The following is a 27,568-nucleotide window of genomic DNA, read 5'->3' on the forward strand; positions in this document are numbered from 1 at the left end:
GTCCCTCCTTCTTCCCCTTCCTTCTTTCCTTCCTTCCCTTCGTACTGTGAATTGAACTCAGGGGCATTTTACCACTTTGCTACCCCAACCCTATTTCATTCATTCATTCATTCATTCATTTTATTTATTTTTTATTTATACAGAGTTTCCATACGTTTCTGAGGGCCTCACTAAATTGCTGAGGCTTACTTTGAACCTATGATCCTCCTGTCTCAGCCTCCCAAGTTCAGAGAATATAGGCATGTGCTAATTTCTTTCTCTGCTCTGATAATTAATATACAAGTACACAAATAAAATTAATGTCAGACTAACCAGAGGAGGTTTAAATTAATCTATCAAATGCTGACTTGCCTTTTCTTGGCACTCTCAACTCTCTCTAGGAATAAATCATAAAAAGCCGGTTGAATCAGACACAGGTGCCCAAACAACTTGGCACCAGACCCAAAGGGTGTGTCTGCCAAAAACCTCAGAGAGGGAGCAGAATGAGCGATGGCCCAAGACAGCATGTTCTCACCACCACCAGAGGCCAGCCTCCTTTGAAACAGTGCACAAAGCCACCTCTGCTCTGAACTTAGCTTTACACTGCACAAGTAAGCTGACCTACAAATAAACACCACCCAGATTCAAGTAAAATGGATTTTTCTGGTTACTCCACTGTTTTAGAATTACCAGTATTCGTGTGAACAGAAATTAAAGATAAAGGATATGAAGTGAAAGGGGAAAAATCATGCCTAGATCCCCACGTCTGAGCTCTGCCACTCAGCAACGGAGGAAGAGAAGGCTGAACTTAAGAGTGACATGTTTGAAAAGAGCAAAGATATGGTGGGTGTGGGGAGTTTCTTTGCTCCCAAATCTATTTAGTCCCTCTCTTATTTTTATGTCTTGGCTAACACCCAGCCTGTCCTCTCCAAATAGAAAAGGGCTGAAAAACACTCAGGCTCAACTCCACCTCCTGGTAGGACTTAGCAGATAATACCAGATAGAGGGGGCTGATTAATAATAGGCGACTGTGGGCAAGTCATTCTCTCCACACTGTGTTTGCAGCTATAATATGAACATAGTCACATTTTCATTTTACTTTTGTGTGTGTGTGTTTGGTACTGGGGATAGAACCCAGGGTATTTTCTACTTCTGGGCTCTATTCCCAGACCTATTTTATAATTTATTTGGAAACAGGGTCTCACTAAGTTGCTGAGAGCCTCACTAAGAAGCTGAGGCTGGCTTTGAACCTGTGCCATCCTCCTGTCTCAGCCTCCCAAGCTGGGATTACAAGCGTGCGCCACCACGCCCAGCTCTATATTCACATTTTAAATAAGATAGTATATGTGAAAGTATATTTTAAAATTAAAAGCACAGCACCGGGTGTGGTGGCACACGCTTGTAATCCCCGCACTTGGGAAGTGGAGACAGGAGGATCACGCAGATTTGAAGCCAGTGGCGCTGGCTTAAGAGACCCTGTTTCTAGATAAAAATATAAAAAATAGATCTGGGAGTGTAGCCTGAAGGTAGAAGGGCTTCCAGAAACCTCAGTACCATCAAAAAAATAAATAAATAAAAATAAATCGATAAATAAAAGCACAATAGCACCTAATTTAAAATGATGCTGCCAGAGACTATTTACTGACATAAAGAAGGTTCATGCAGAAGCCGGGCTTGGTAGTGCATTCTTGTAATCCCTGCATTTGGGAGGCTAAGACAGGAGGATCGCGGTTCCAAGACAGCCTCAGCTACTTAGTGAGGCCCTTCACAATTCAGTAAGACCCTGTTTAGAAATAAATGATAAAAAACAGGACTAGGGTGCAGCTCAAGAGGTACAATGCCCCTGGGTTCCATCCCCCATACTGCAAACAAAACAAAACAACGGTAATGGTACGTTCTATCAGTATGCTGACTCTGGATATGCCTTTTGGAACCAAAGCCGTCTCCACCCTGCCTCTGCTGTTCCTACTCAATCCTCGCCACTGCTGATCTGAGCTGGAACCACAAAGCAGGTGACGTGTGTGTCCAGCACCCTCCCATGCCAGTGCCACCTCTTGGGCAGTGTCTCCACTGCTCCGTTCCTTTATCACTCCTCAAGTTAGACTCTAGGTGCTTCATCCCCTGGAGCCAAGTCCAGCCTACTTTACCTTTCATCAGTTACAGAACAGACTACAGGAGAGCTCCTTCACAACCCAAAAGCTCTCTGGAAGGTAGTCCTATCTGTGCTAACTAAGACCTGCTCTTTTCTCCCAAGACAGAGATGAGAACCAAGACAGAGATGCCACGGTTACAGTGGCAGCACTTGGCCTAGCAGAAGCTAGGACACAGAATAAGCCAGGATGAGATGAGGGGAGCACACGGAGAGACGCAGTCTTACCTTAAGTGCCAGTGAAAGGGGAAAACAAATGCTCCCATAGCAATGAACCTCAGAGTCAGTCTCCAAGAAAATATTACAAAGACCTTGCAGTGATGGCCAACGGCCTTTCCAGAATGAGCTAAACAGGATATTCTAAAACTGGAAGCTTTTCAAACTTTAGTCAAAATGACTGGAGTGAGGCTACTTCCCGTATGCCTCCGCAGTACCTTGGCATGATGCAGGTCGACGCCGTACATGGAAAGCCTCTTTGCATTTTCTAAGAACTGGGAATCAGCCTGTGCTGGAGATAAGCCCCTGAAGAGCAAAAGAAACAGTATTATCTGGCTGGTGAGTGTAAAGCAAATGTGGAAGAGGCGGTGGAGAGGGTGAGTGATCTCGGAGAGCTTGGGAGGGAGCAGATAACCCGACTAGTTTGCCGAAAGTGGCAACTGGTCCGAACACTCAAATCCTGAGCACTAGCATTTTCTCTTAAAATCCTCTCATTTTAACCTGCTCGTTGCAAGGAGCCATATCTCTACCCTCATTCTTTTTACCTTAAAGAAGTTGCTTTTGATTCTTTTCACTGAGAAAAAAGACTCCAGCAATAATAGACACAATATAAATTAACTGAGAATAAAAAATAGTGATTTTATCTTTCTGAAATAAATTCTTATTCCTTAGTTTTATTTTGCTAGGATTGATTATAAGATGAAAATTACTTGTATTTTATTTTACACCTATGTTGCATAACACATTATATTCTGTCCATACTAAAATTACTTCAATTCTGACGTATGTCCCCAACTGAACAAATTTTAAACTTCTGGTGGACAGAACTATCCCATCACTCCTCCTAGTCTCTGTGTTATTTTAGCACCTGGAATTTCAAATTAAAATTAAAGAATAAATATGTGTTCAATAGAACTTAAATAACATTAATAAGAAAATATTTAGAGTCAAGTACTGCATTTATTTATTTTTAAGGAAAAATGATTTAGGGTGGTCCACTTCAACATCTGAATCTCTGCAAGTTCCTTTCAAATCATTTTAGCCAATATTTTATAAAAGTAGTTTTGCAATATAGAACAAATTATAATTTTATAGCACAAGTTACAAGAACTCCTATAAAATATTCACTTCATACAGACACAAAATTACTCAGAGTATATATGGTATTAAGAAATCTTTACCCAAGGCAAAGGAGTATCTTCTGTGGCTAATGGGACCACCTGTCCATTTTAGTTACTATTCCTATATCCATTACCACCCACATTTCTAACTCAAATCCCAAGGCCTCATTACCTCCCAGGCCTTCTTATCAAATATAGTAATAAAAACAAGTAAAAAGCAGAAGAAATGTGAAGTAAATGCCAAGCAAGCCTATGGGTATGTTTGATTCCTGTGTATGTGTTAAAGGATGGGACTAGGGGCGCAGAGAAGAAAATGTCAGATGAGAAATGACATTTTTCCAGTAAATGAAGGCACTTAGTTTCATAAACGTAACTCCTCATATTATAGTCACTTAAACAACAAAAAGAAATCTCAAGGGCTGCAGGTGGTCTTGATCAAAATACCTCAACACTGGATTAAGATACAAAAAGACAAAAGGAAAAACTGGATAATCCCAGCAACTCTGCTCAAATGTCCAGCAGGTGTTACAAAGGATCGAAATCGCCCACGGCTATTCTCCCTACAACATGCACACCTGTGGGTTTTATGCAGCTCCGCCACCTTCTCTTCCAGCTCCTTGGTCTGTGTGGGGGCAAACTGGAAGTCACTGAGGTCAATGCTGCCATGCTCTTCTGGATCATAGTCACCGAGTTCTGCCTGCAGGGTGTAAGATCCCAGGAGGGCATGAGTTACAAAGGAGCAGGGCAGGCGGCCAGAGGCAATGTCCTGTCGGAGCTGAAGGCACAAGAAGTATCTGTGTGGGAGAGAAAAGGGTCGGGAAGAACAATCAGTTAACACCGTAGCACACATAATTCCTTCAATTCTGAGATTCCTTTAAAAACAAATATACGGTTTAGGTACTCTTCATACCCACAGCGAAAACCATCTTCTCTAATAAGGAGCCTCACTTTGCTCCCTGAACTTCGAAACTTTCGGCTTCTTTAAAGAAACTAATTCCAGTAGACTACTTATGAAAATGGAAAGACAGCCAGGTGTGGTGGAGCACACCTGTAACTTCAGTACTTGGGAGGCTGAGATAAGAAGATCGCAGGTTCAAGGTCAGCCAGCTGTATAAGACTCTCCTCAACCTCATGAGATTCCAGTTTCAAAATAAAAATAAAATAGGGATAGGAGTGAAGCTTGGCAGTAGAATGCCTCTGGGTTCAATCCCCAGTACCAGAAAGAAATGAAAGAAAACGGAATGGAAAGAGCAGAGCATGATGGTGCACACCTGTAGTCCCAGTACTTGAGAGGCTGAGATAGAAAGATTCTAGGTTCAAAGCCAACCTCTGCAATTTAGAGAGGCTCTCAGCAATTTAGTGAGACACTGTTTCCAAGAAAGAAATAAAATAAGGCTGGGAGTACAGCTCAGAGGTAGAATGCCCCTGGGTTAAATTCCCAGCAACGATAAAAAGGGAAAAAGAAAATGGAAATTCTGAACAGCTGTCTTGGCAATACTTAGTCTATGAGTGCTACTACAATAGTTTGGTGAGTGAAGTAAAAACTTCAACCACTTAAACTGTTTTATTGCCTTTAAAACTGCAATAAAAATTAGCATGCCTATCAAAAGTTGTAAAGATGAATGAAGTATTTTTAAAAATCACTGCAATCTTAAGAATTTGCAAGAAAAACTAAGGTTACCCACTTTTGACTATCTCTACCCTTTTCATACTAATTTCTTCTGTTATTGATACTGGAGATTAAATTCAGGGTATTCTACCTCCAAGCTACATCCCCAGACCTATTTTATTTATTTGTATTATGACACAGGGTTTTGCTAAGGGGCTGAGAGGCTCCCTAATTTGCTGAGGCTGGTCTCGAACCTGAGATCCATCTATCTTAGCCTCTCAACTTCTGGAATTACAGACATGTGCCACCTTGCCCAGCTCCAGTTTCTTCTTTAAAAATAATTATAACTGCCGGGCGTGGTGGCGCACGCTTGTAATCCCCGCGCTTGGGAGGCAGAGACAGGAGGATCGCGCAGGTTCGAAGCCAGCCACGCGCGCTGGCTTAGGAGACCCTGTTTCCAAATAAAAATGTAAAAATAGGTCTGAGAGTGTAGCCCGGAGGTAGAAGGGCTTCCAGGAACCCCAGTACCACCAAAAATAAATAAATAAATAAATAAATATAATAATAATAATAATAATTATAATTAAGTGTGCATTAAAGCCCTTACCATGCTCTATTTATTTGTCTCAAGAGGCAGCTGATTCGATTTAGAGGAAAAAGCGTACACTCAAAAATCAAGAACAAACCACTCTATGTGATCCTCAAGCAAGTTCTTTGCCCCCGTGAAGCTAATTTGCTGCCCATAAAATGGGAAGAACTCTACCTTCCTTTGAAGGTAACGGTAAAAATTAGATACTATTAAAAAATAAAATGTCTGGCATGGGCCGCGTGTGGTGGCGCACACTTGTAATCCCAACATTTGAGAGGCTGAGACAGGAGGATCATGGCTCGCGGACAGTCTCAGCTACTTAGTGAGGCCCTTTGCAACTCAGCGAGACCCTGTTTAAAAAATAAAAAGACTAAAAAATAGGGCTGGGAGTGTAGCTTGGAGGTAGAATGCCCCTGGGTTCCATTTCTGGTACTGAAAAAAAAAAAGTCTGACATGGTAGCTGACAGTAAATAACTAGTAGCTATAATAATAATAGTTACACTTATTCAGTGATTTCAATGGCTACTACATATTGATAAAAGATTTTTTATTTTCTACTAAATTAACATGCAAAACATTGATATATAACATAAATCATATATACATATATACATATATATATATATGTGTGTGTGTGTGTATATATATATATATATTTGATACTGGGGATTGAACCCAGAGGCATTCTACCTCCAAGCTACACTTCCAGCCTGATTTTATTTCCTATTTGGAAACAAGTACTCACTCGGTTGCTGAGAGCCTCCCTAAGTTGCAGAGAGTAGCTTTGAACCTGCGATCCTCCTATCTCAGCCTCCTGAATACTGGGATTACAAGCATGTACCACCATATCCAGCTCATGTGATTTATATTCTAAGGGGATTTTTCTTTTCTTCCTTTTTTTTTTAACTTTTCCCTCCTTTTGGTGACAGTTTAAAACCTGATTTCTACTCTCAAATTTCACCACTTGCTAAGGTCACCAGACCCCTCTGAAACAGATGGCAATACCTCATTCTTGAAGAGTTCTTCAGACACTGTCATTGCTGCTGACAACTGGCTACCTTGCTCCTTTAAGACATTTTTGCTTAACCTGGGCATTAGAGTCAATGCTCTTCCTGCTCTCTATCCGTCATTCAAGCAGAGTGGTGGCCTCTGGTCCAGACCTCTTTTTGTGGATGAGTCAGTTCCCGTCCAGTTCAGTAATACCTAAATTACCACCTAAATATACCATCGGGAAAGGCAGGGTCTCTGCTTATCTTCATCGGAGTCCCATGTTAACAAAGTACTTGCCAAGGTATTGGAAAGTGCTTGAGAATTTTCTGAGAGTCAGTCTTCTTACCAGTACTATAGTCTGGGTATTTTTTATGCATTGCAAGGGCTCTCTTTTTAAGACAGATTATGTTTCCTTCACCCCTACAATGACATGAACACAGCTGGATCTACTTCATAAGCTAAATTTTAAACTATGGTTCCAGGTTATTAAGTTCTTAATTATTAATAGTGCTAGTTCTTGACACTGTACAACTTTCAGAACCTGAACAGAGAGTCCATCCTGTTGCTTCTTTTATTGTTTCTACTTCTCACATTTGTCTTTTCTCTCTCTCTCTCTCTCTTTTTTTTTTTTTTTGGTGTGTGTGTGTGGTACTGGGGTTCCTGGAAACCCTTCTACTTCTGGGCTACACTCCCAGACCTATTTTATATTTTTGTTTGGAAACAGGGTCTCTTAAGCCAGCGCGGCTGGCTTCGAACCTGAGCAATCCTCCTGTCTCTGCCTCCCAAGCGCGGGGATTACAAGCATGCGCTACCATGCCTGGCTGTCTTTTCCTATTTTCAAAGCCTAAGTCCTAAGAACTTTAAACCAAAACTAAATAGGGCTTCCTGAACTTTCCAGCTCCATTTTTTTCCCATACAGCATGAAATGGCATACTTCAGACATTATTCTGAATAGTGTTATTGGCCAGGGCCAAAGCATACCTCACCTTGTAAATGTTCATTCAAGCCGTAGTGAAGACTTGAATCCTGTTTAGGCTGTCAAGCCCCCAGTATAGGCAGGTGGCTGGTTTCAGGCTGTACCAGTGAGGCCTTTAGTTCTTAGCCAACTCATTTCCCCATCCACAGACAGGGAGACTGTTCAAGCCCAATTTATATGGAAAAAAATCACTGATGCAATAAAGTTGCAATCAGCAAAGGATTACAGTCCCCCAAACAAATAACTGCAGGGAGGAGGGTATGCACCAAGAGGACAATGGATCAGAAAGCTCCATTCCAGGCATTCTTCCAAGCACATTCGCAGTGAAGCTCTGTGCCCTACACATGCCAACCGCCAGGGGCAGTGTTCGAGGCAGCTCACTATGGAGTGATGAAAGCTACTATTTACTACTTACTAGCTGAAGCTAATTCAATCGGAGCTTAATTAGCAAACTAGTAGTAATTAATTAGTATAGTAGTACATTCTTACTCAGCAGCAGGCAGTAGAGGAAGAAAAAGGCCTGCTATTTTTCCAATCTTGGAAAGAAACCTCCATCATTCCTATCTCACATGGACACTACACACTTTTTAAAGCACCTACAAGACTTGATATACAAAAAAGGAAACTAGTCAAGCAGTCTTTCACTAAAAAACTTGTTTTCGTTTGTATACACAATTTTCCTTGGTCATGTACATAACATTTTAAATATATGTGTGTGAGGCCGGGCGTGGTGGTGCATACTTGTAATCCCTGCACTTGGGAGGCGGAGACAGGAGGAGGATCGCGCAGGTTCGAAGTCAGCCGTGCTGGCTTAAGAGACCCTGTTTCCAAATAAAAATATAAAATAGGTCTGGGAGTATAGCCTGGAGGTAGAAGGGCTTCCAGGAATCCCAGTACCACAAAAATAAATAAATAAATTAATTAATTAATTAATGTGTGCGTGTATGTATATAAATCACCCTTTACATTTATTCTTTTTTTTATGTCTGGAGATGGAACCAAGGGTCATTCGACCTCTGAGCTACAGCCCCGCCCTATTTTTTATTCTTTATTTTGAAACCAGGTCTCACTGAGTTGCAGAGGGCCTCACTAAGTAGCCGAGGCTGTCCAGGAACCGCGATCCTCTGGTCTCAGCCTCCCGAATGCTGGGATTACATGGGTGTACCACCACGCCTAGCTTTTACATTTATTCTTAACAAAGCTGAGAAACCCTGTTACTTACCCAGACTTACAAGACTAAGTATATCAAGGCACTTGCTGGTACACGAGTACCTGCATACTTGCTTAACTTTGGTTACCTCTCAAACACCCAGTTGCTCTCAGGATCATAAACGCACTCTGGCTTCTAAACTGGATCTTTTACTTTCAACTTAAGTGTATGCTCTTACAGTCCACTTAATCTCAGAGGAGATGAAAATGAAATAGCTGCCGACTCTACGTAAGAAAGTCTATCCTGTTAAATTCTTTGTTTTGTTTTGTGGTGCTGAGGATTGAATCCAGAGGACTCTACCTCTGAGCTACACTGCCCAGTCCTATTCTGTTTTTATTTTGAAACAAGGTCTCTTCATTTTTGAGGCTACCCACACACCTGCGATCCTCCTAGCTCAGGCTCCCAAGTACTGGGATCTACAGGTGTGCACCACCACACACAGCTTACCCTGTTGTTAGTTTTAACTGCGGCAGGGAAGTAGGAGAGGTAGGAGGACACCAAAATTACTAGTTTTTTTTTTTTTTAATTAAATGGTTTTACCTTTATGTTATCTTTATGAGACTACACACAGGCACACATGGCTTATACAACAAAAACTCACCTCAGTATTAGAATGCGAAATACTAAATATCAGTACCTTTTAAAAAGTTAGATGTAGAAAACAAAGTTGCTAGTGATATCATTTTAAAATATTTTACTACTCAAACATAAAAGGGAGAAATTAAAACTAAATGAAAATTTTGAAATTGGCAACTCTTCCAACTATTTGGGAGAAGACCCATTTCCAAAAAAGCTTCTAAAACTTAACTTATTAATAAAAACTGCTTTGATTTCAATCCTGAAATTGCCCCCCACCCTCACTGCTATGGCACAGAAGTAAATGAGAGCTATAAGATTCCTTTTAATATGCAAGTATAAATAGTACCTGGTGATATCTTCAGTTAGTTGAGACGGATCAGGAGGATAAAACTTCACATTAAAAGTGAACAGCCAAGGAAGATCTGTAATTATTAAATATCATGGTTATTTACTCAAACAAAAAAAGATTGTTTTGGTATAATCCAGACTTATCCCACTACATATTAATCTGCAAATGTTTTACGTAGAGGAAATTAATATCATTTATAGAAATGTGAAGTAAAAATAAAAATTGAATAAATAACCCATTAAAAATAATAGGTTCAGCCGGGCGTGGTAGCGCACAATTGTAATCCTGCGCTTGGGAGGTGGAGACAGGAGGATCGCGCAGGTTCGAAGTCAGCAGCGCTGGCTTAAGAGACCCTGTTTCCAAATAAAAAGTATAAAAATAGGGCTGGGAGTGTAGCCCGGAGGTAGAAGGGTTTCCAGGAACCCCAGTACCACAAAAAAAAAAAAAAAGGTTCACTTTCCCATAAATATTTACTGGTACATCAACATGTGTTTTGTACACTGCTCTATCACACAAAAAACTCAATATAACTTCCATATAACAGTTCTGAGGTAAGAACTATTTTAACCTCAGGATCTACAATTGCTAAATATTCTACGCTCTTTAAAAAATCTAGAATTTCTATCTTGTTGGGGAAGAGAAATAATGATCAAGTGATTATAATGGCTATTCAGGAAATGATTAATGGGTTATTTCTGTAGAAAGCTTTCAAAGAGATCCCACAAAAGTGTTAAGACTTTGAAATACTTTAAGATAATAAAATCATTACCCAGATTTTACAGAGTAGATATAAGTGTATACTTGTATATAATATTCACTTTACTGCATCATGCCTTGAAGAATGTCAAACATCTTTAGCATGGATGACATTATAATTTAAAATACTGCTAGTTATACATTAATATTAATGTTTTGCTATATCCTGTTTTGGTTAGTTTAAGAGAAAAAAGCAGGGAAGGGGAAGGCAGATCTTATTTTCCTAAAAGAATCCACATAATTCCACTATCCCAAATTTAGAGTTCTGCTGAAAGTTCACAGCATTTTTAAATAAAAACAGAATGTTGTTTCTCTTTGTGTAAGTTATTACATCCCACACATATCTGAAGGCCTCACAAAATCTTTAATGTATGGACATGAAAATGTCTCGAATCCATTCTCTTGGTCATCGTCGTTTTGTTCCCTTTGTGTCATCAGTACGTTACTTTCACTCTTCCTCAAAAGTCAACAGGTCTGTACTGGACGGGTGGCTACTATGGACACACATATAGTTTTGCTAGATATTGGCTCAACATCATTGAACTACTAATAAAGTCAATTCTGCTGAACTCAAGAAACATTTAAGTTCTGCTTTACACATTTAAATCATAGTAACTGCATGTAAGATCTTCATAAATATGGAGAAATACAGTGCTTCTCGGCCTGCAGCACCAGGCTGGCTGTGTCAAATATGTATGCATTGTGTACATGTACTTATTTGAGGTGACTGCTAATCCATAATCAAGCAAAGTCATCACAAGATTATCATTTCTTAATGGTCCCTTGCTTATTTGTTTTCTAGGTATTAACACTAACATATGCTTCCCTGGATATGACTACAGGCATACGTTTCTACAGAACTTATTATATTTTAGTATACAGTCCAAAATCAAGAATGCCACACTTTTTTTAACTGATGAAATTGTATATATTTATGATATATAGCATGTATGATATAGTTACACTTCATTGTGGAGTGGCTAAATCAAGTTAATTAATATATAACAAATGCATACAGTTCCCATATTTTATGATAACACTTAAAATTTACAATCACTATTTTCAAGTTAAAATTGAAATTCAATTATCTCTTATTATAACATTACCCAGCTATATATAAACAGTTCAGCTAGCTATGGGTTGACTATATAGTAATCAAATGTAAGCCTTTGATATACAGTTTTATTTGATATCTTTAAGAAAATAAAGATTTTTTAAGGCAAAATTTAAATCAAAAAAACCATCAGGTTTTTTGATTGCTGTAAGTAACTAAAAGATTAGTATTTATCTTTGCCAATTGCCTAATCACTGTAAAGTAACCATAAAATTATAGCAGAGACTGGGCTAGCACAGAACAAGCTGAAAGAGAGCCCACCTTCCTTAACACAAGAAGAAAGAGGGCGATACAATAGCAAAAACTTCATTTGTTTCAACAGTTTTAAAAAGTCAGAACCTATTTGTTACTTGCTATTCCTAAAACCACAAGGGCAAAAGTCCTAAAATAACTCTTTTAAAAACTTCACAAATAATCAAAACAGGAACATGATAAGCAGCCCAAGTCTTGCCTTCTGAAAGTTTTCCAACCATTTGTTTTTCAAAAATTTTTCTCCTAAAAGTTCTGAAAAATTTTTAAGTTTTCTTCCAAAAGAATATTTCCAACAGGAAACATCTATGAGGCTGAAATGAGTGATACACACATATTCAAACAAGAGCCAAAACAAAACCATAGGAAACAACTCAATTGAATATTATTTATATTGTTCTCTCTGTTTGGGTCACCTGGCTGTTCTAGTTTCTGAGAAAGCCTAGGCACCAAGCATCAGTACCTTCGTGATCTCACACACTTTTCAAGAGCATATAACAACAGCAGAAGAATCAAAAGGCCCCAAAGCTTTCTGTAGTTTCATCCAAGTCCGCATAGCATATATGCATCCACTTGCCCTCCCACTTTTCCACCATGAAACAAACATAAATGATAAAAAAAAAAAAACCAAGATGGTACATGAAAAGGGAGAGAACGGGGAAGAAGGAGGCAGGCTGAAATGAGTGTATGATCAAAAGATAGGGTGGCCAACCACGCCAGCTTGCCTGGGACTGTTCCAGTGTAACACTGACAGTCTCATAATCTGTGAAGCCTCTCAGTTCTGAGCAAGTCAGGAAGGCTGGTCCATCTAATCAAAGGCGTTTAAAAGGGGATGGAGGTGAGAGTATACAAGAGGAGAAAAATGGGAAAGAGAAGGTATATGCTCAAAATAAGAGATGGAAAAAATGATGAGAAGATTGAGATTAAAAAGAAATCAAATGTGGAGACTCTAAATTGGGAGTCAGAAGGTAGACAGGACGAAAAGAAAAGCACAGACTGTCCCAACATTTAGACATCTGTAATAGTAAGTAGGGAGATGCAATAAACAGCACAGGGCACTTGGTAAGTTAGTTCACCAAAATATGGCTTCTCCCTGGACAGCTCTAGGGCCTTCTTAAGCCATGTACAAAGAAAGGCACAATTCTACAAATTATATATTGTATTACTGACTTCTGAGATTGTGCAAATGCAGAATTGGACCAATCATTACTATCTGGTTAGTTTGTACCTATGACTTTTATTCACAATGAAAAGAGATAAATATAAAGATTAATAACTTGAAAGTATGGTTATTTAAATACTTACTTCGCAGTTGTCTCTTTATTTCTTTTGCAGGATCTAGCCAGTTCTGCAAGAGGAGGGAAAAAAAGTTAATTATCTGTAAGAAATAGCCCTGAAATCAAAATGAAACAGTTTACAACCTAAGTATATATAAAGTCCAATTTAAAGTGACTTTTACCTATTATGATTCCACTAGATTAAGTGTGTGTGTGTGTGTGTGTGTGTGTGTGTGTTAAAAATAAATTATTTAAACTCTTTGAAGGTAAATTCCATGAACTTCATTCTGTTGGATCTGAAATAATTTATTCATAGAGACATAATAAATCTATAAATAATATTCAAGCCGGGCGTGGTGGTGCACACTTGTAATCCCAGTATTTGGGAGGCTGAGACTGGAGGATCGCGGTTCACGGACATCCTCAGCTACTCAGTGAGGCCCTCTGCAACTTAGTGAGACCCTGTTTCAAAATAAAGAATAAAAAATAGGGCAGGGGGTGTAGCTAAAATGAGAGTTCATCATCACAGCTGGTTGTTACTCATGAAGGATAAAATATGAACTAGAAGCTATGAGCTGAAGTTGTACATTCCTCAGTCAGACACAATCATCTCAAGTGCCAAGGCCAACAAATTCCCCTCCTCTTCCACTTCCTTTTTCCCTGCAACTGTACCAACCTAAGGAGAAGTACTACTGCCAGGTTGGAGATATTTTCCTTTCTGGTGTTAATATAATATCCTTCTTTCTTTTACACTTTGTTCCAAGTTGGAAATCATAATGATAAGGAGCACAGTATACAGTATATGCTCTGAGAGATTTTGCCCCTCATTTGCCCCTCATTTCTGCTCTTTTTTGGGGTGGAGGGGTACTGAAGATTGAACTCAGGGACATTCCACCTTCAAGCCATACCCTCAGCCCTTTTTGGGTTTTAATTTTGAAACAGAGTCTCATTAAGGTGATAAAACCAGTCTCCAACTTGCTGGCCTCCTGCTGGCCTCCCAAGTACTGAGATTATAAGTGTGCACCACCATGACTGGCCACATTTTTGCTCTTTGAGAAAACTAATAGAAAAGCATGCTAAGAAATCACTAGAATGTCTAACAGAAGAAAAAAAAACCTGAACCATCAAATTCAAATCAGTTCAGCTCATTAAATCTTTCAAAACTATAAGAAAAAGACCCCTACAAAAATGTATAGATGTTTATTTATATATTCTCACCTTATTATTAAAGTTGGTCCAACTTACTGATATAAAACAAGTACATTTTCTTAGGTAAAATAAACTGATTAAAATAATTGGCTTTAAGCCGGGCGTGGTGGTGCACGCTTGTAATCCCTGCGCTTGGGAGGCTGAGACAGGAGGATGGCACAGGTTCGAAGCCAGCCTCAGCTACTTAGTGAGGCTCTCAGCAACTTAGTGAGACCCTGTTTCCAAATAAAATATAAAATAGGTCTGGGAGTATAGCCCGGAGGTAAAAAGCCTCTGGGTTCCACCCCCAGTACCACCAAAAAAAAAAAATTAAAAAAAAATAATAATAATAACTGGCTTTACAATAAGTTTGGTGATTCTATTAAGTATCCCAAATGATGTATTAAAACAGCTATATTCAAATAGAATTTTATTCAGATATGTAAAACAAACAAAATGTTTACTGTTACTTTGGAACAATAGGCTATGACTTTAACAGGAGCATGCTTTGAAGGCAGGCCTCACTGACCCGCTCAGATTTTACAGCCTCGACACCATTCATGGCCTGCACTCACTGCAGTAAAGATCCAAGGTGCGCATGGCTCTGTTCTAACACTGATGGTATTCAAACCTCTCAATAAAGAGCCACCAGTGCATGGCCTGCTTTCCTATGACTGGCGTCCCAGCTGCATGGACCGCTGATGCAAAGGGTCAGTGGGACCCTGTAATGGCACCTCCAGTGCCATGTAATCCAGCAGCCCTTATGTTTCCCTCAAAAAGGAGCCTGGCACTCAGCTTCTGTACCCCGCAGCTGCTGTCAAACACAACAGCTGGCTCGCAAATGTCCAGCTACGATGAGTATGCAAGAATAAGAAAAACACATCATTCAGCTTCCAGACTCATCCTGCCTGGACCGGGGCTGGGAAAGGTGCAGAGGGGGTCAGTGTGTGGCAAGGAAGTAACAACCACATCAAGGAAAACTGAATCAGAGACAATTGGTGCCGAGCTGAAAGAGAAAGAAATCTCTCAGAGCATTAGCACAGAGAAAAGAGAGAGTAGAGGGGGCAGTGATGGTATAAAAGACAAACCCTCTCAAATCTCAAATATCATTACGTGAGCTGGTGTAAAAAGAGCTCTCTGTCCCAAGATGGCAAAGACAATATCACCTTCTGTAACTCAAAGAACTAACCCTGCATTTGAGCTGTCTGGCACCTTCTCTTTTAAAACCCCAACACCTTTTATTAATTACTTGAGTCAGCAGGACCCTACAGATACAAGAATTTGAGTGACAAGACAGACAGCCAAATTTGGACTCTCATCCTCAGGACACTTTCCACAACACAGACGTCAAGTACCAAAGGTTGATGCCCCCTCCCCCCCACCGACACCTGCCTACCTGCAGGCTCAGTGGGCTAGGATTTCCTGATGTGACCACACACAGCAGCAGGAGTGGCTCTTCCCACGAACCTCCCTGGTCTTCCCTCTCCTAACCATACTCACCTTGGAGTGTGGAGGCCCCATTCCTGCCAAGGGGCAAGGTCTTCCGTCTTCCCAGTACAGCTTTGCAAGAGCTAGGTGACACCATCTTATTCATATCCCCCAGGGTACTTGGGCAGTTCTAGACAGTAAGTACCAAAGTAATCCCCACGGAACGATGCCTGCCCACTGCTGCCCCTTTCCTTACCGTGCTACGGTCGTTTTAATTTGCCATAAGTTACTTGTTTTATTAGATTTATTTTATTTGAACAGTCATTTCTGAATACTTTTATCATGTTTGGTGGACAGTTTTCCTGCCCAGAATAATAAATTCACCAATTTAAAAATATTTAACTGTATAAAGAAATACAAGTTAAATACCTATGTTGCCAACTACAAATAAGTAGCAGGCAAACTTTCTAAGTCAGGTATGGTGGTGCGTACCTGTAATCACAGTAGTTGGGAGGCTGAGACAGGAAGACAGAGGCCAGTATCAGCAACTTTCCAAGACCCTATTTCAAAATAAATTATAAAAAAGGACTGGCTGGTGCTGTAGCTTGGAGGTAGAATGCTCCTGGGTTCGATCCCCAATACCACAAACAAATCAGCAAAGTTAAAATGATTCAAAGACTTGGAAACCAAACCAGAAACCTTGCAGCTCCTTGAAGAGGGCATAAGTTCAACATTTCAACACAAAGGCACAAATAAAATCTCAACAAAACCCCAAAGGCACAAGAAATTAAAAGGAGAATCAATACCTAGGATTGCATTAAACTGTACAGCAAAGGAAACTATCAAGAATCTCAACAGGGAGCTAACAGAATGGGAAAAAATTCTGCAACTCGTCCTCCGACAGAGGACTAATAGCTAGGATGTATAGAGAATTCAAGAAAATCCCTGTTAAGAAAACAAACAACCCAATAAAAAAGTGGGCTTTCCCTATTCCACACCAAAGGTGTACACTCAGGAAACATTTACCTTCTGAGTAAACATCATAAGACAATATATAAATTAATTACAAGGAATCCTTTTTAAAGTGAACTAAAAGTAAATGTAATGCGAGCCAGGCGTGGTGGCACACGCTGGTGATCCCAGCATTCAGGAGGCTGAGACTGGAGGATCGCGGTCCCTGGACAGCCTCAGCTACGTAGTGAGACCCTCTGCAACTCAGTGAGACCCGGTTTCAAAATAAAGAATAAAAAATAGGGCAGGGGTGTAGCTCGGAGATTGAATGCCCCTGGGTTTCATCCCCAGACCCGCAAAAAAAAAAAAAAAAAAAAAAAAGTAAATGTAATGCTAGAATATTAGCAGTATTAAAATCACCTTAAAGCATGAAATCAGAAAATGATTAATTCAAATTAAAGAAAAAAGTTACATCTTTATTTTCACCAACTTGTAACTGAAATTTAAGATTACCATCAACCAGGAATACAGCAGAAAAATGCGGTTAATAATCGACCGTCTTTGTCATCAGCAGAAGTAAAAATATTTCTGTAACATTACAGTAGCATACAGTATCATTTATGCCAATATTTTGAAGTATTACTTTAGATACTAATGGATTAATATGTATATAAATTAGAGAAGGGCATGGTGGCCCACGCTTGTAATCCCAGCATTTAGGAGGCTGAGACAGGAGGATCTGGGTTTGAAGACAGCCTCGGCTACTCAGTGAAGCCCTTTGCAACTCAGTGAGAGTCTTTTTCAAAATAAAGAATAAAAATAGGGCTGGAGGTATAGCTCAGAGATAGAATGCCCCTGGGTTCCATCCCCAGACCCACAAAACAAAAACAAAAATCAAAGAAATATATATACATATACATAAATTAAAACATATACTTTCACTTTGTCTCAAATTTTATATAAATATTTTAGAATGCAGGCAGAACAGTAATGAACTAATTCTTGCCTAAGCAGCTTCAACATTAGCGCACTTCTGGGATCACAATCAACATGTGGCTCTGAGGATCCCTGAACTCCCTTGATATTTGTGACATTTCAAACTCCTATAATTCTCTTCTGCTGCCTTTAAAAGAACACCGTACCCCCCATATAAGTAAGTGCTTCTGGCACTCAAAAGTAATATATGAATCACCTGCAGGAAATCTAGTCAACGCTGCAGTGTCTCACTCAGCAGATCCAGGGTGAAGGCCTGGGTGTCTTCATTTCTAACAGGTAGCTACACTGTGCCAACACTGATGGTCCTTGGATTACCCTTTGAGTACTATGGCCCTGCATTTTTTTGTATATAGAAATTCCTGTCTTTTCATGAAAGCCATGTGTACAGACATTTTAAGTAGCCCTCTAACTGGCTTATCAAACAGCCTTCACTGAACTCTGTTAACAAGGTATAGTTTCCACACTCCCAAATTTAAGTATTTCTTCAAATTGCTTCCCATTTCACTAAGCACAAAAAAATTATGTTCCTTTCTCCAAAAAACATGTACCTCCCACCTCTCATCAGGCTAGACCTAAGACCCCACAGTTAGACATTTTCCTACAAGCCTAGCCATGCCATCTTCGCCTGTTTTTATGATCTCTAATTTGTCCAGGTGAAAAAAATTAACCAATTCAATCCAACTCACACTATATTACCAAATGTGAAAAGTATAAAGGTAGATTTGTCTTAACTCTGCAAAATTTTTCCATAGGAATTTATAGCAGTGAAACAGATCCCTTCTTGTCTAAATCGAGTCCAATACAAGGCCATACGCTGGTGTTGGGCGAAAAGGTACAGGCTTTTTATTTCACAGTAAAACATTGGCCATATATCTGGGAAAATGAAGGATTATAAGATTTAACTGGATTGAATACTGAATTTTATCTAAAAAATATTGATAAGTACAAACATTTTGAGGTTTTAGTTCTATTCTGGAGGAGAAATCATCAGACAACTCCTTTAATTAATTTTCAGAGTTAGTTGTGGTTATCAACTACTTTTTAACAAGTGCCTCTTTCAATATAGCTTATAGCAAAATGACATTGTAATGCCTGGGCCAAATGCCAAGCTGTACTGACATCAAAATTCAAGACAGTTTTTTCCCTTTAGAGTCCGTCCAAAACACTTAATGATGGTTCTACTTAGACACGAATATAAAAACTACATGGACTTGGAATCTGTGTATAAAAGAATGTCACGGATTCCATATATTGTAACAACATTTTCCATAGTAATGTTTACATAACAGTATTCAGCAGACATTTAAAAGTTCTTACACTAACAATGAAACATTTTTATATTCAGAATGAATTAAAAGGCTTCCAACTAAAAGAATATTTAGATTTCCTCTCCATAGAAAATTTTCATATGAAATATCTGTGGCTTTGCCTGGCCATTACTTTACAATAGGTTGGGATAAGTATCAGAAACTTCTGTATATACATATAGGGCGTGGTATGAAAAATAAACCGGCTGAGGGTATAGTTCAGTGATGGAGTGTGTGTGAAACATAGGTTCAATGCTCGGCGGGGAAAAAAAGAGACAAATAAAGAAGCTTACATCCCTGAACATGATTGTTAAAACTGCATAGATGTCCAAAAGAGCAGGACTGATTAAGCTAAGTTAGTATAGTAACAACAAATTATCTGGGGAAAAAATGTAGAACATACAAATCTGTATTATAAGAATAAAAATTCTTTGTATTGGTATCTTGACTAGATTTTTGTCTATGTAAGCAGAAAGGGGTAAAGAAATCACACAATGCAAAGTTACAAACGCAAATTAATTCTATATGAATAATTAAGTGCACTGCTAACTACAGTTGAACATTCATTTCCTAAAAAGCCATTAGCTTAGGAGGGATACCCTACTTCTTTATTCTTCCAAACTTCTTGAGTTCAAATTAAGCCTAAGTAGCTGGACGTGGTTATGTACCCTTGTAATTCTCGTACTTTACTCCAGAGGCTGAGAAAGGAGGGTTGCAGGTTCCGGGTCAGCTGCAGAAATTTAACAAGACCCTCAGCAGCTTAATGAGGCCCTGTTTCAAACTTAAAAAAGTAAAAAGGACTAGAGGTAAGGCTGAGAGGTAGAATGCCCCTGGGTTCAACCTTAGTACTACACTCAAGAAAAAACATTAAGCCTAGGTACAAATGTATCTAATTTTATAAGCATTTTCACCTTGTATTTCATATGAAGCTACAAAGAAAAATAAGAAATTCAGAGTCCCTTACTTAGCACTGACATCTTTGTCAATGAAAATATCAGCCATCCAGGCTTATCTTCTGCCTTAATGACCTTAAACCACTAAGTCCCAAGTTTTTAGTTCTGTGACTATTTCAACAAAATAGATAAATGTACACTAAAATAGGTTAAAAATAATAATCTAGAGTTTTATATGTATATGTATACAAATATATATATGTACATATATATATATATATATATATATATATAATTTTTTTTTTTTTTTTGGTGGTACTGAGGTTCCTGGAAGCCCTTCTACCTCCGGGCTACACTCCCAGACACCTATTCTTTATATTTTTATTTGGAAACAGGGTCTCTTAAGCCAAGCGAGGCTGGCTTCGAACCTGGGCAATCCTCCTGTCTCCGCCTCCCAAGTGCTGGGATTACAAGCGTGCGCCACCACGCCCGGCTATATACAAATATATAATACTTATTTCAAAAGTTACCAGAAGTGGTACATGAGTTGCTCAGTTTGAGTTTGTGCAAGTGATGCACAGCTGAGATGATGACACTATATGGGTTAACCCGCCTTGACTCTGGCCATCCTCCTCCAACAGCCACACCCAGGCCTTGTCACTACACAGCTCTCCACTTCATCAGACTTCACCATCCCCCTTCAGATGCGATTCTAGAAAGAGTAACATACAAATACAGTCTGGCTAAATATGGCTTTAGCCATCTTAATTCAGATAGAATTAAGATGCACATCCCAAGGCATAATGGTGTACACCTGTAATATTCCAGTAGTTGGGAGGCTAAGACAGGAAGACCGTAGGTTTTCCTCAGCAATGTGGTAAGATCCTGTTTCAAAATAAAAAATAAAATATGGTTGGGGTATAGCTCAGAGACTGTCCCTGGGGTCAGTTCTCAGAGAGAGAAAGAGACAGACAGACAGACAGACAGAGGAATGGCGAGGACATCTGAAATGTTAAGGAACAGTAGGTGCCAATAGATATGGTATTTACCAACCAGGCTCATTTGGAGAGAGAAATTTGATATGTACTAAATATAGACTGTGTGTGAGAGATTGAGAAATGGAGCTCAAATAGATGTATAGCATATGACCAAAAACCCTGTAAACTACAGTAAAGGGGCTATAAATGACATCCATCGAGTGGTTCTAAGCCAGTGAATAAGCCATGGAGGGGTCTAGAACTGGGTAGTTACTCCATTTAGGCAGCTAGTAAGTTAGAGAAAGCGATGTAGGAGGCCTAAACCAGAGTAAAATCTATGAACAAAGAGAACAGAAAAGGGATATTAGCAGGCAGGAAAGAAACCCTGTTGAGTAAACAAGAAAGAAGAATCTAGAATCATTCTTCAGGGGAAAATAATGTTTAAGAGGAAAATGGCCAGTTTGCTTTTAAGCATTGGAGAGCAGCGTCCTGTAGGCAGCCAATTGTGTGGGTAGAGATTCAGGTATAAGATGTGAACTAAAGCCAGGCGCGGTGGCATAAGCCTGTAATCCCAGTACTTGGGAGGCTAAGACAGGAGGATCACTGGTTTGAGGGCAGCCTCAACAACATAGTGAGACTCAGCAACCAAACAAGACTCCGTTTCAAAACAAAAAATAAAAAGGGGTTAAGTGTATAAGTCAGGTAGAATATATAATTCAGGTAGAATGCCCCTGAGTTCAACCCACAGTACACACACACACACACACACACACACACACACACACACAGATATGAACAAACACTGGGAGTTATCAAGTTAAAAAAATTAGTGAATCTTCGCCAGGTGTGGTGGCGCATGCTTGTAATCCCCGTGCTTGGGAGGCGGAGACAGGAGGATCGAAGCCAGCCTGGCTGGCTTAAGAGACCCTGTTTCCAAATAAAAATATAAAATACGTCTGAGAGTGTAGCCCGGAGGTAAAAGGGTTCCATCCCCAGTACCACCAAAAAAAAAAAAAAAAAAAAATAGTGAATACTCCTATCTAAATACCACTCCTTATGCAAATTAGGGTTCCAGACGTGCCAGTTCTCCCTCCTTCCCTTCTTCCCTCCCTCCCTCTGTCTCTCTGCCTCTCTCTCCCTCTCTCTCTCTCTCTTCCTCTCTCTGTATGTGTGTGTGTGTTATACTTGGGACTTAACCCTTTTGGTTTTTTATTTTGAAACAAGGTGTCAGTAGGTCGCTTCATTGCTGAGGGTATCCTTGAAACTGGATGCTCCTATCTCAGCTCAGATTTCTTAATGTAGTATATCCTATATCTCCTAACAGAGCATGTTATGCTGCATACTTTACAAATACTGAGTTGTCTCCCTATTTTATAAAGATTGTGTGCTCCTCTGAATCTACCAATATGCAATCTAAAAAAAGGGGACAGACAAATTCCTACCACTTTCTCTGTTGCAGCTTTGAAGAAAAACAGAAGAGCTCATGAATGGAAATATTATCCAGAACACCTTATAATTTATGGCCTTAAAAGAGTGCTTAGTTTATTTAGTCAAGGACGTTATTACTTCTTAAGAAGTGTATTCTAAACAGAGTTCTAATAAAAATACTTATATTCAATAGGCAGGCATGTAATATAATTTAGTCAAAGCAAAGAATTAAACTACAAATTTAGATGCAATGCAGGTAGAAAATTTAATTTATATATAATTATCACCTTTAGTATACTATATATCATTAAAGGACGTGGAACTACAAACAGTGAGAGCTCACAGGCAAATAACAAAATGCACACTTTTGTTCCTCTGAGACACTTCTTACTGTGATTTGGACGTCAGATACTTGGAGAGTAATCGCTTTCACTGTGATCAAGTCCTCTGGGGATTTTGAGACATAAGGGTCACAGTAACTCCATCCACAGCACATTCTAGCAGACTGAAAGGGATTCCTCTGTAGGGAGTAACTTTTATTCTTCACTCTCATACTCAGCATCTTCTCAACCACAGTAACTCCCAAGACTCAGAAAGTGAAATGGAAGTGAAGAGGAAAAACCCTTCACCTAACAGTCAAGCTGCAGTCAATTCTGGTTTTGCCAGAACTCATTGATATTACACTCTTTAATTTACTTATGAAATGGAAAAGTCTTGAAGTTCCCTGGAATAAGCATTAAGCACCAGACCACCCTAATGCTTTTGCTTAGTGACCTGGAAAATTCCTGGAGCAGGAAGGATTGCAACACACTTCTGACAACCAGGCAGATCTCTTGTCTATCCCTGGCTGGCCAAACCTTCCATCTGAGTCCATCTGGCCCCACCTCCTTTCTTGTGCCCAGCAGCCCAATAACAGGGCAGAAGCACCTTCTCACACCAGTGCTGTACTATGTTCAGCAAGGCACACACTCTCCTGAACTTTCAAACAAGTACACATGGGTACTCCTACATTCCTTGCAGCGTACCTCTTCCAACATTTTAGTAATGCTTAAAACTGTGGATGCAAGTGACTACATGGCTGTATGTAGAAAATATGAGTGAACTTGACTAGTCTTTGTACTTAACACGAAAATCTAAGAAAAGCAAGTGATTGAGATAATACAATTTTGGAAAGTCTACGTTGTCCTAACTCTATGCCAGAACATCAATTTTCCCACTTATGAAAATCTTTTACTTTAAGGTATTTTGAAAATACTTTTCCCTCTATGGATTCTTTATGTGAATCAACTCCACTAGGAATTTAAGAACTAAAGATTAACATAATTTTAAAATCAGCCCTCATTTTTCAAGGAGATGTTCTATTCGGTCTGTTCATGATATAAATGATATATAAATATATATAAAAAGACACGGTACACTAAGAAGGTAGAAAGCCAGAGGTAATTCTTTCACATGAAATAGTTCTTAAAGATTTACCAAATATCTACAATGAATAAAAGTGTATAATAGTAAACATATATGTTATTATTCTAAAGCTTAAGTTCATATTGAAATAAGCTGGTTAAAATATATGATATTTTATACATAGATGAAATCACTTACTTTCTGCTCTGAATTTTCTTGAAATAAAAGTCCAAAGTAGTCCTTCTCCAAGAGATTGAGGTGTTCGCATACTTTGTCAAATAACATTTGTCCCTTAGCACGTTTCTGGAGAAAAAAAGAAAAGAGTAAGAGAATCGTTATTTTCAAGCACAAGAGATTCCATGAGTATCATAAATTTAAGAGCCTGACATCAGATATATTATTTACTATAAATTAATATTAAATGTTTGTTTTGTTTTCTTTCTTTCTTTTTTTTTTGGGGGGGTGGTACTGAAGATTGGATCCAGGGGTGTTCTACCTCTGAGTTACACCCCATCCCTATTTTTTACTCTTTATTTTGAAAGAGGGTCTCACTAAGTCACAGAGGGCCTCACTAAGTAGCTAAAGTTGTCCTGAAACCTGTGATCCTCTTGTCTCAGCCTCCCAAGTGTTGGGATTACAAGTGTGCACCACCACACCCAGCCTAATGTATTAATAGTGTAAAAAAGGAGCTGTTTTTCTGCTTTAGTCTTCTCATCCCACACATATATACAAAGCATAAATTTTAATAAAAACATGATAAAATGCTTTCTACTTTACTGCTACTCTATATAAATATAAAGAGGACTAGAAAGCAAGATTCTATAAATTCATGTATTTATCTAAAAAACAGCATAAAAAAATGTGTTCAAAGTGCTTCCCTTGATACCTAAAGGTAACTTAGGACATATCTACAAAGCATATGTTCCCCAGGAAAATTATTTGACCCTGTAAGTCAATGTAATCAAACATCATTTATTCCACAGCACTTAGGCCTGATTTTTATTTATTCTATGATATTTGTAGAATACAACTTTTCTCAATACAAGCTATGAACCTATTTACAATTTTCAATAAAGCAATATGGTATTCATTTGCTAGGATAAAAATTTTAAATACAAGATTATGAAACTGGGACTATAAATCAACTAACTGTCCCTAAGGATTTAATGCACTTTTGCCTTAAATAGATGTTTCTTTTTAAGGAGCTGCTATCAACAGAGATACAAGAGATTTTCACAGTCACAGAAGACAACCTTATTGTCTAATCAGTGGCAAAAAATAATCAAACTGTGACTCTCCAATTGAGATGCATCACCCCACCCGCGATGTGACGGCGCATGCCTGTAATCCCAGTACACAGGAGGCTAAGACAGGAGCATCACAGATTCGAGGTCAACCTCAGCAACTTAGCAAGACCCTCCCTGTTTCAAAATAATAATAAAATTGGGCTGGGGTACAGTTCAGTGGTAGAGTGCCCCCTTGGTTCAAGCCCAGTGCACCTCCCCCAAAAAAAATACACACACCCTCAAATATCCCAACTGCAAGGTCAGACACGACATGCTCTCCTGGACAGAATTTCCCCAAAGAGTAAGAGGAAAACACCCCCAAAGCACATCCTCACACTACAGTGTTGGTGTCAACTGGGTAGAACTCCAGTAACCAGCAGAGGGCTAGCTCAGCCCCAAATACTCCATCATTCAACATTTTGTGAACATCCTCTATCACTAGACAAGCATGGCAATGGGGAAACCACATAATCTTAGCTGTAAAATGGGGGTAATAACCACCTCACGGATCATCACGAGGATCCAACTAACCCAGTGAGATCGGGCCTGTCCACACGCCTCCATCACACTTGAATTTGATCCCACCTGGCCATTCTCTAGCCCCCATCTAACAAACATCCAACTATCTTCCGTATGCCCAGATTGCTCCTCTACTGTTCTCCTCTTCCCTCTCTAAGAGTAAATGTTTTAAATGCTTGATGAGATTCTAACCATACAGATTAATTACTTAAGCTTTCACTTGGCATCTCCAGCCTCCATGAACTCAAAGTCTGGCCGGCAAGACAAAACTGAAACAAATTAGGCACAAGCTGGGAGGTGCAGGTGCACGGCGCCATCGACGCCAGGAAGGGGATGAGTAACCGCCTGAGGAGGACACAGCTTGAAGAGTAAGACAGCTGAAGAGAATCCTAAAGGAGGAACTGGCTTTGTAAGGTTGAGAATACAGATATTTAAGAGAAATTACTCTTCCCTTTGGATATTTACAGAGAACACAAAGTTATTTTCTGTTAAAAAGATACTGGAGCCAGGCGTGGTGACGCACGCTTGTAATCCCAGCATTCAGGAGGCTGAGACCGGAGGATTGCGGTTCGCGGACAGCCTCAGCTACTTAGTGAGGCCCTCTGCAACTCAGTGAGACCCTGTTTCCAAATAAAGAATAAAAAATAGGGCAGGGGTGTAGCTCGGAGGTTGAATGCCCCTGGGTGCCATCCCAGACCCCCCCCACACACACACACAAAAGATACTGGAGGGTGCATTAAGATAAAAAAAGGAAGCCATCCATTTATAAAGAGCATGCCATGCTAATTATACTGACCCCAACCTAAAACACTAACATATACGGACTCAACATCTAATATTTGTCAGTTCCTACGTTAGCACTGGGGGAAACAATGATGAAAAAGACATATATGGACTCGGGAAATTTATATTTAACTGGTGGAAATAGAAAATAAGCAGGAAGCCTTATTTATCTACCACACTGGATATAACCAGGTTCCTGGTTCAACTGGTCCAAAGAAAATTGACAAGTGGTCTAGGAAATAGCCTAATACAAGAGCTCTTCCCAATAACAATGCCTTACTCTGGCTCTCAGGGAACTTAAATACAATAGCGATGCATACACACACACACACACACACACACACACACACGGCAAACAGAGAGAGACAGACAGACAGACAGACAGACAGACGGCAGTCATCAGAAGCAATGGTTACCAGCAGACCAGCACACCCCACTGGCCTCACTGGTCTCACAATACATACCCCACAGAAATACACCCTCCACTCCCCAAAAGAATAGTGACAAGGAAAAAAATCTGTCTACTACACACAGCTACTAAGAACCAAGACTCCTATTTGCTAATTAGATATCCTGAGAAGTTCCACAGTGAAAAACTTTCCTATCATTCAACCTGATGTCTCTCCCTGAAGTATTTGGCTAAAAGAGTTCATTGCACTTTTTTTTATTATAATACTAATTTCATCTACATAAGAATGACCATTCTACAGGCCACACCTCAAAAAACAAGATAGAGAATTACCACTGTCTGGAAAATTTGGAAACTAGTATTAATATTATCTGTTTGATTCAAAGATGCAAAAAGACAATTTAGTTTTAACTATGCCAGAATTAGATGTGCCCAGCTACCTGGCAGAACCAAATAATCCCCATAGACAAAATACCAATAAATAAAACCAAAACTCAGAAATCACACAAGAAAACCAGCCGCCATTGAGAGTAGACGCAGTACCAGAATCAGATCTTCAGAGGTCTTTAAGGATAATGCAACCATCAAGTTCAAAACAAAAGTATGTTTTATGTGTTTAAAGAAATAAGTACTTTAAAATATTACTAAGGTAAAACATGTTTTAAAGAGTCAAATGAAACATCTACAAATAAAAACTACAATAACTATATCATAATATGAATCGATAAGGTAAGATATAGCTGAAGAGAAAACCAGTGAACTGGAAATAAATCTCAAAAAACTACCCAGAATGCAGCAGAGAACAAAAAAGAGAAAGAAAATATGAAAACCTTCAC

The 27,568-nt window shown here is 39.3% G+C and overlaps 1 protein-coding gene across 13 annotated transcripts in view; it reads right to left on the reverse strand.

Moving 5' to 3' along the window:
- EPB41L2 (erythrocyte membrane protein band 4.1 like 2) overlaps window positions 1-27,568 on the reverse strand; it is a gene marked incomplete at both ends in the record, with an annotated part of 91,482 nt that overhangs the window by 35,100 nt on the left and 28,814 nt on the right. For all 13 annotated transcript variants that reach the window (XM_080699761.1, XM_080699754.1, XM_080699753.1 and 10 more), the window contains 5 exons: window positions 2,563-2,650; window positions 4,041-4,259; window positions 9,765-9,840; window positions 13,192-13,234; window positions 23,934-24,038. In XM_080699761.1, the coding sequence (XP_080555887.1) occupies window positions 2,563-2,650; window positions 4,041-4,259; window positions 9,765-9,840; window positions 13,192-13,234; window positions 23,934-24,038 (531 nt within the window). The remainder of the gene's footprint in view (window positions 1-2,562; window positions 2,651-4,040; window positions 4,260-9,764; window positions 9,841-13,191; window positions 13,235-23,933; window positions 24,039-27,568) is intronic.

Source organism: Muscardinus avellanarius, assembly GCF_963383645.1.
Source record: "Muscardinus avellanarius genome assembly, chromosome: 8".
Taxonomy (NCBI): Eukaryota; Metazoa; Chordata; class Mammalia; order Rodentia; family Gliridae; genus Muscardinus; species Muscardinus avellanarius.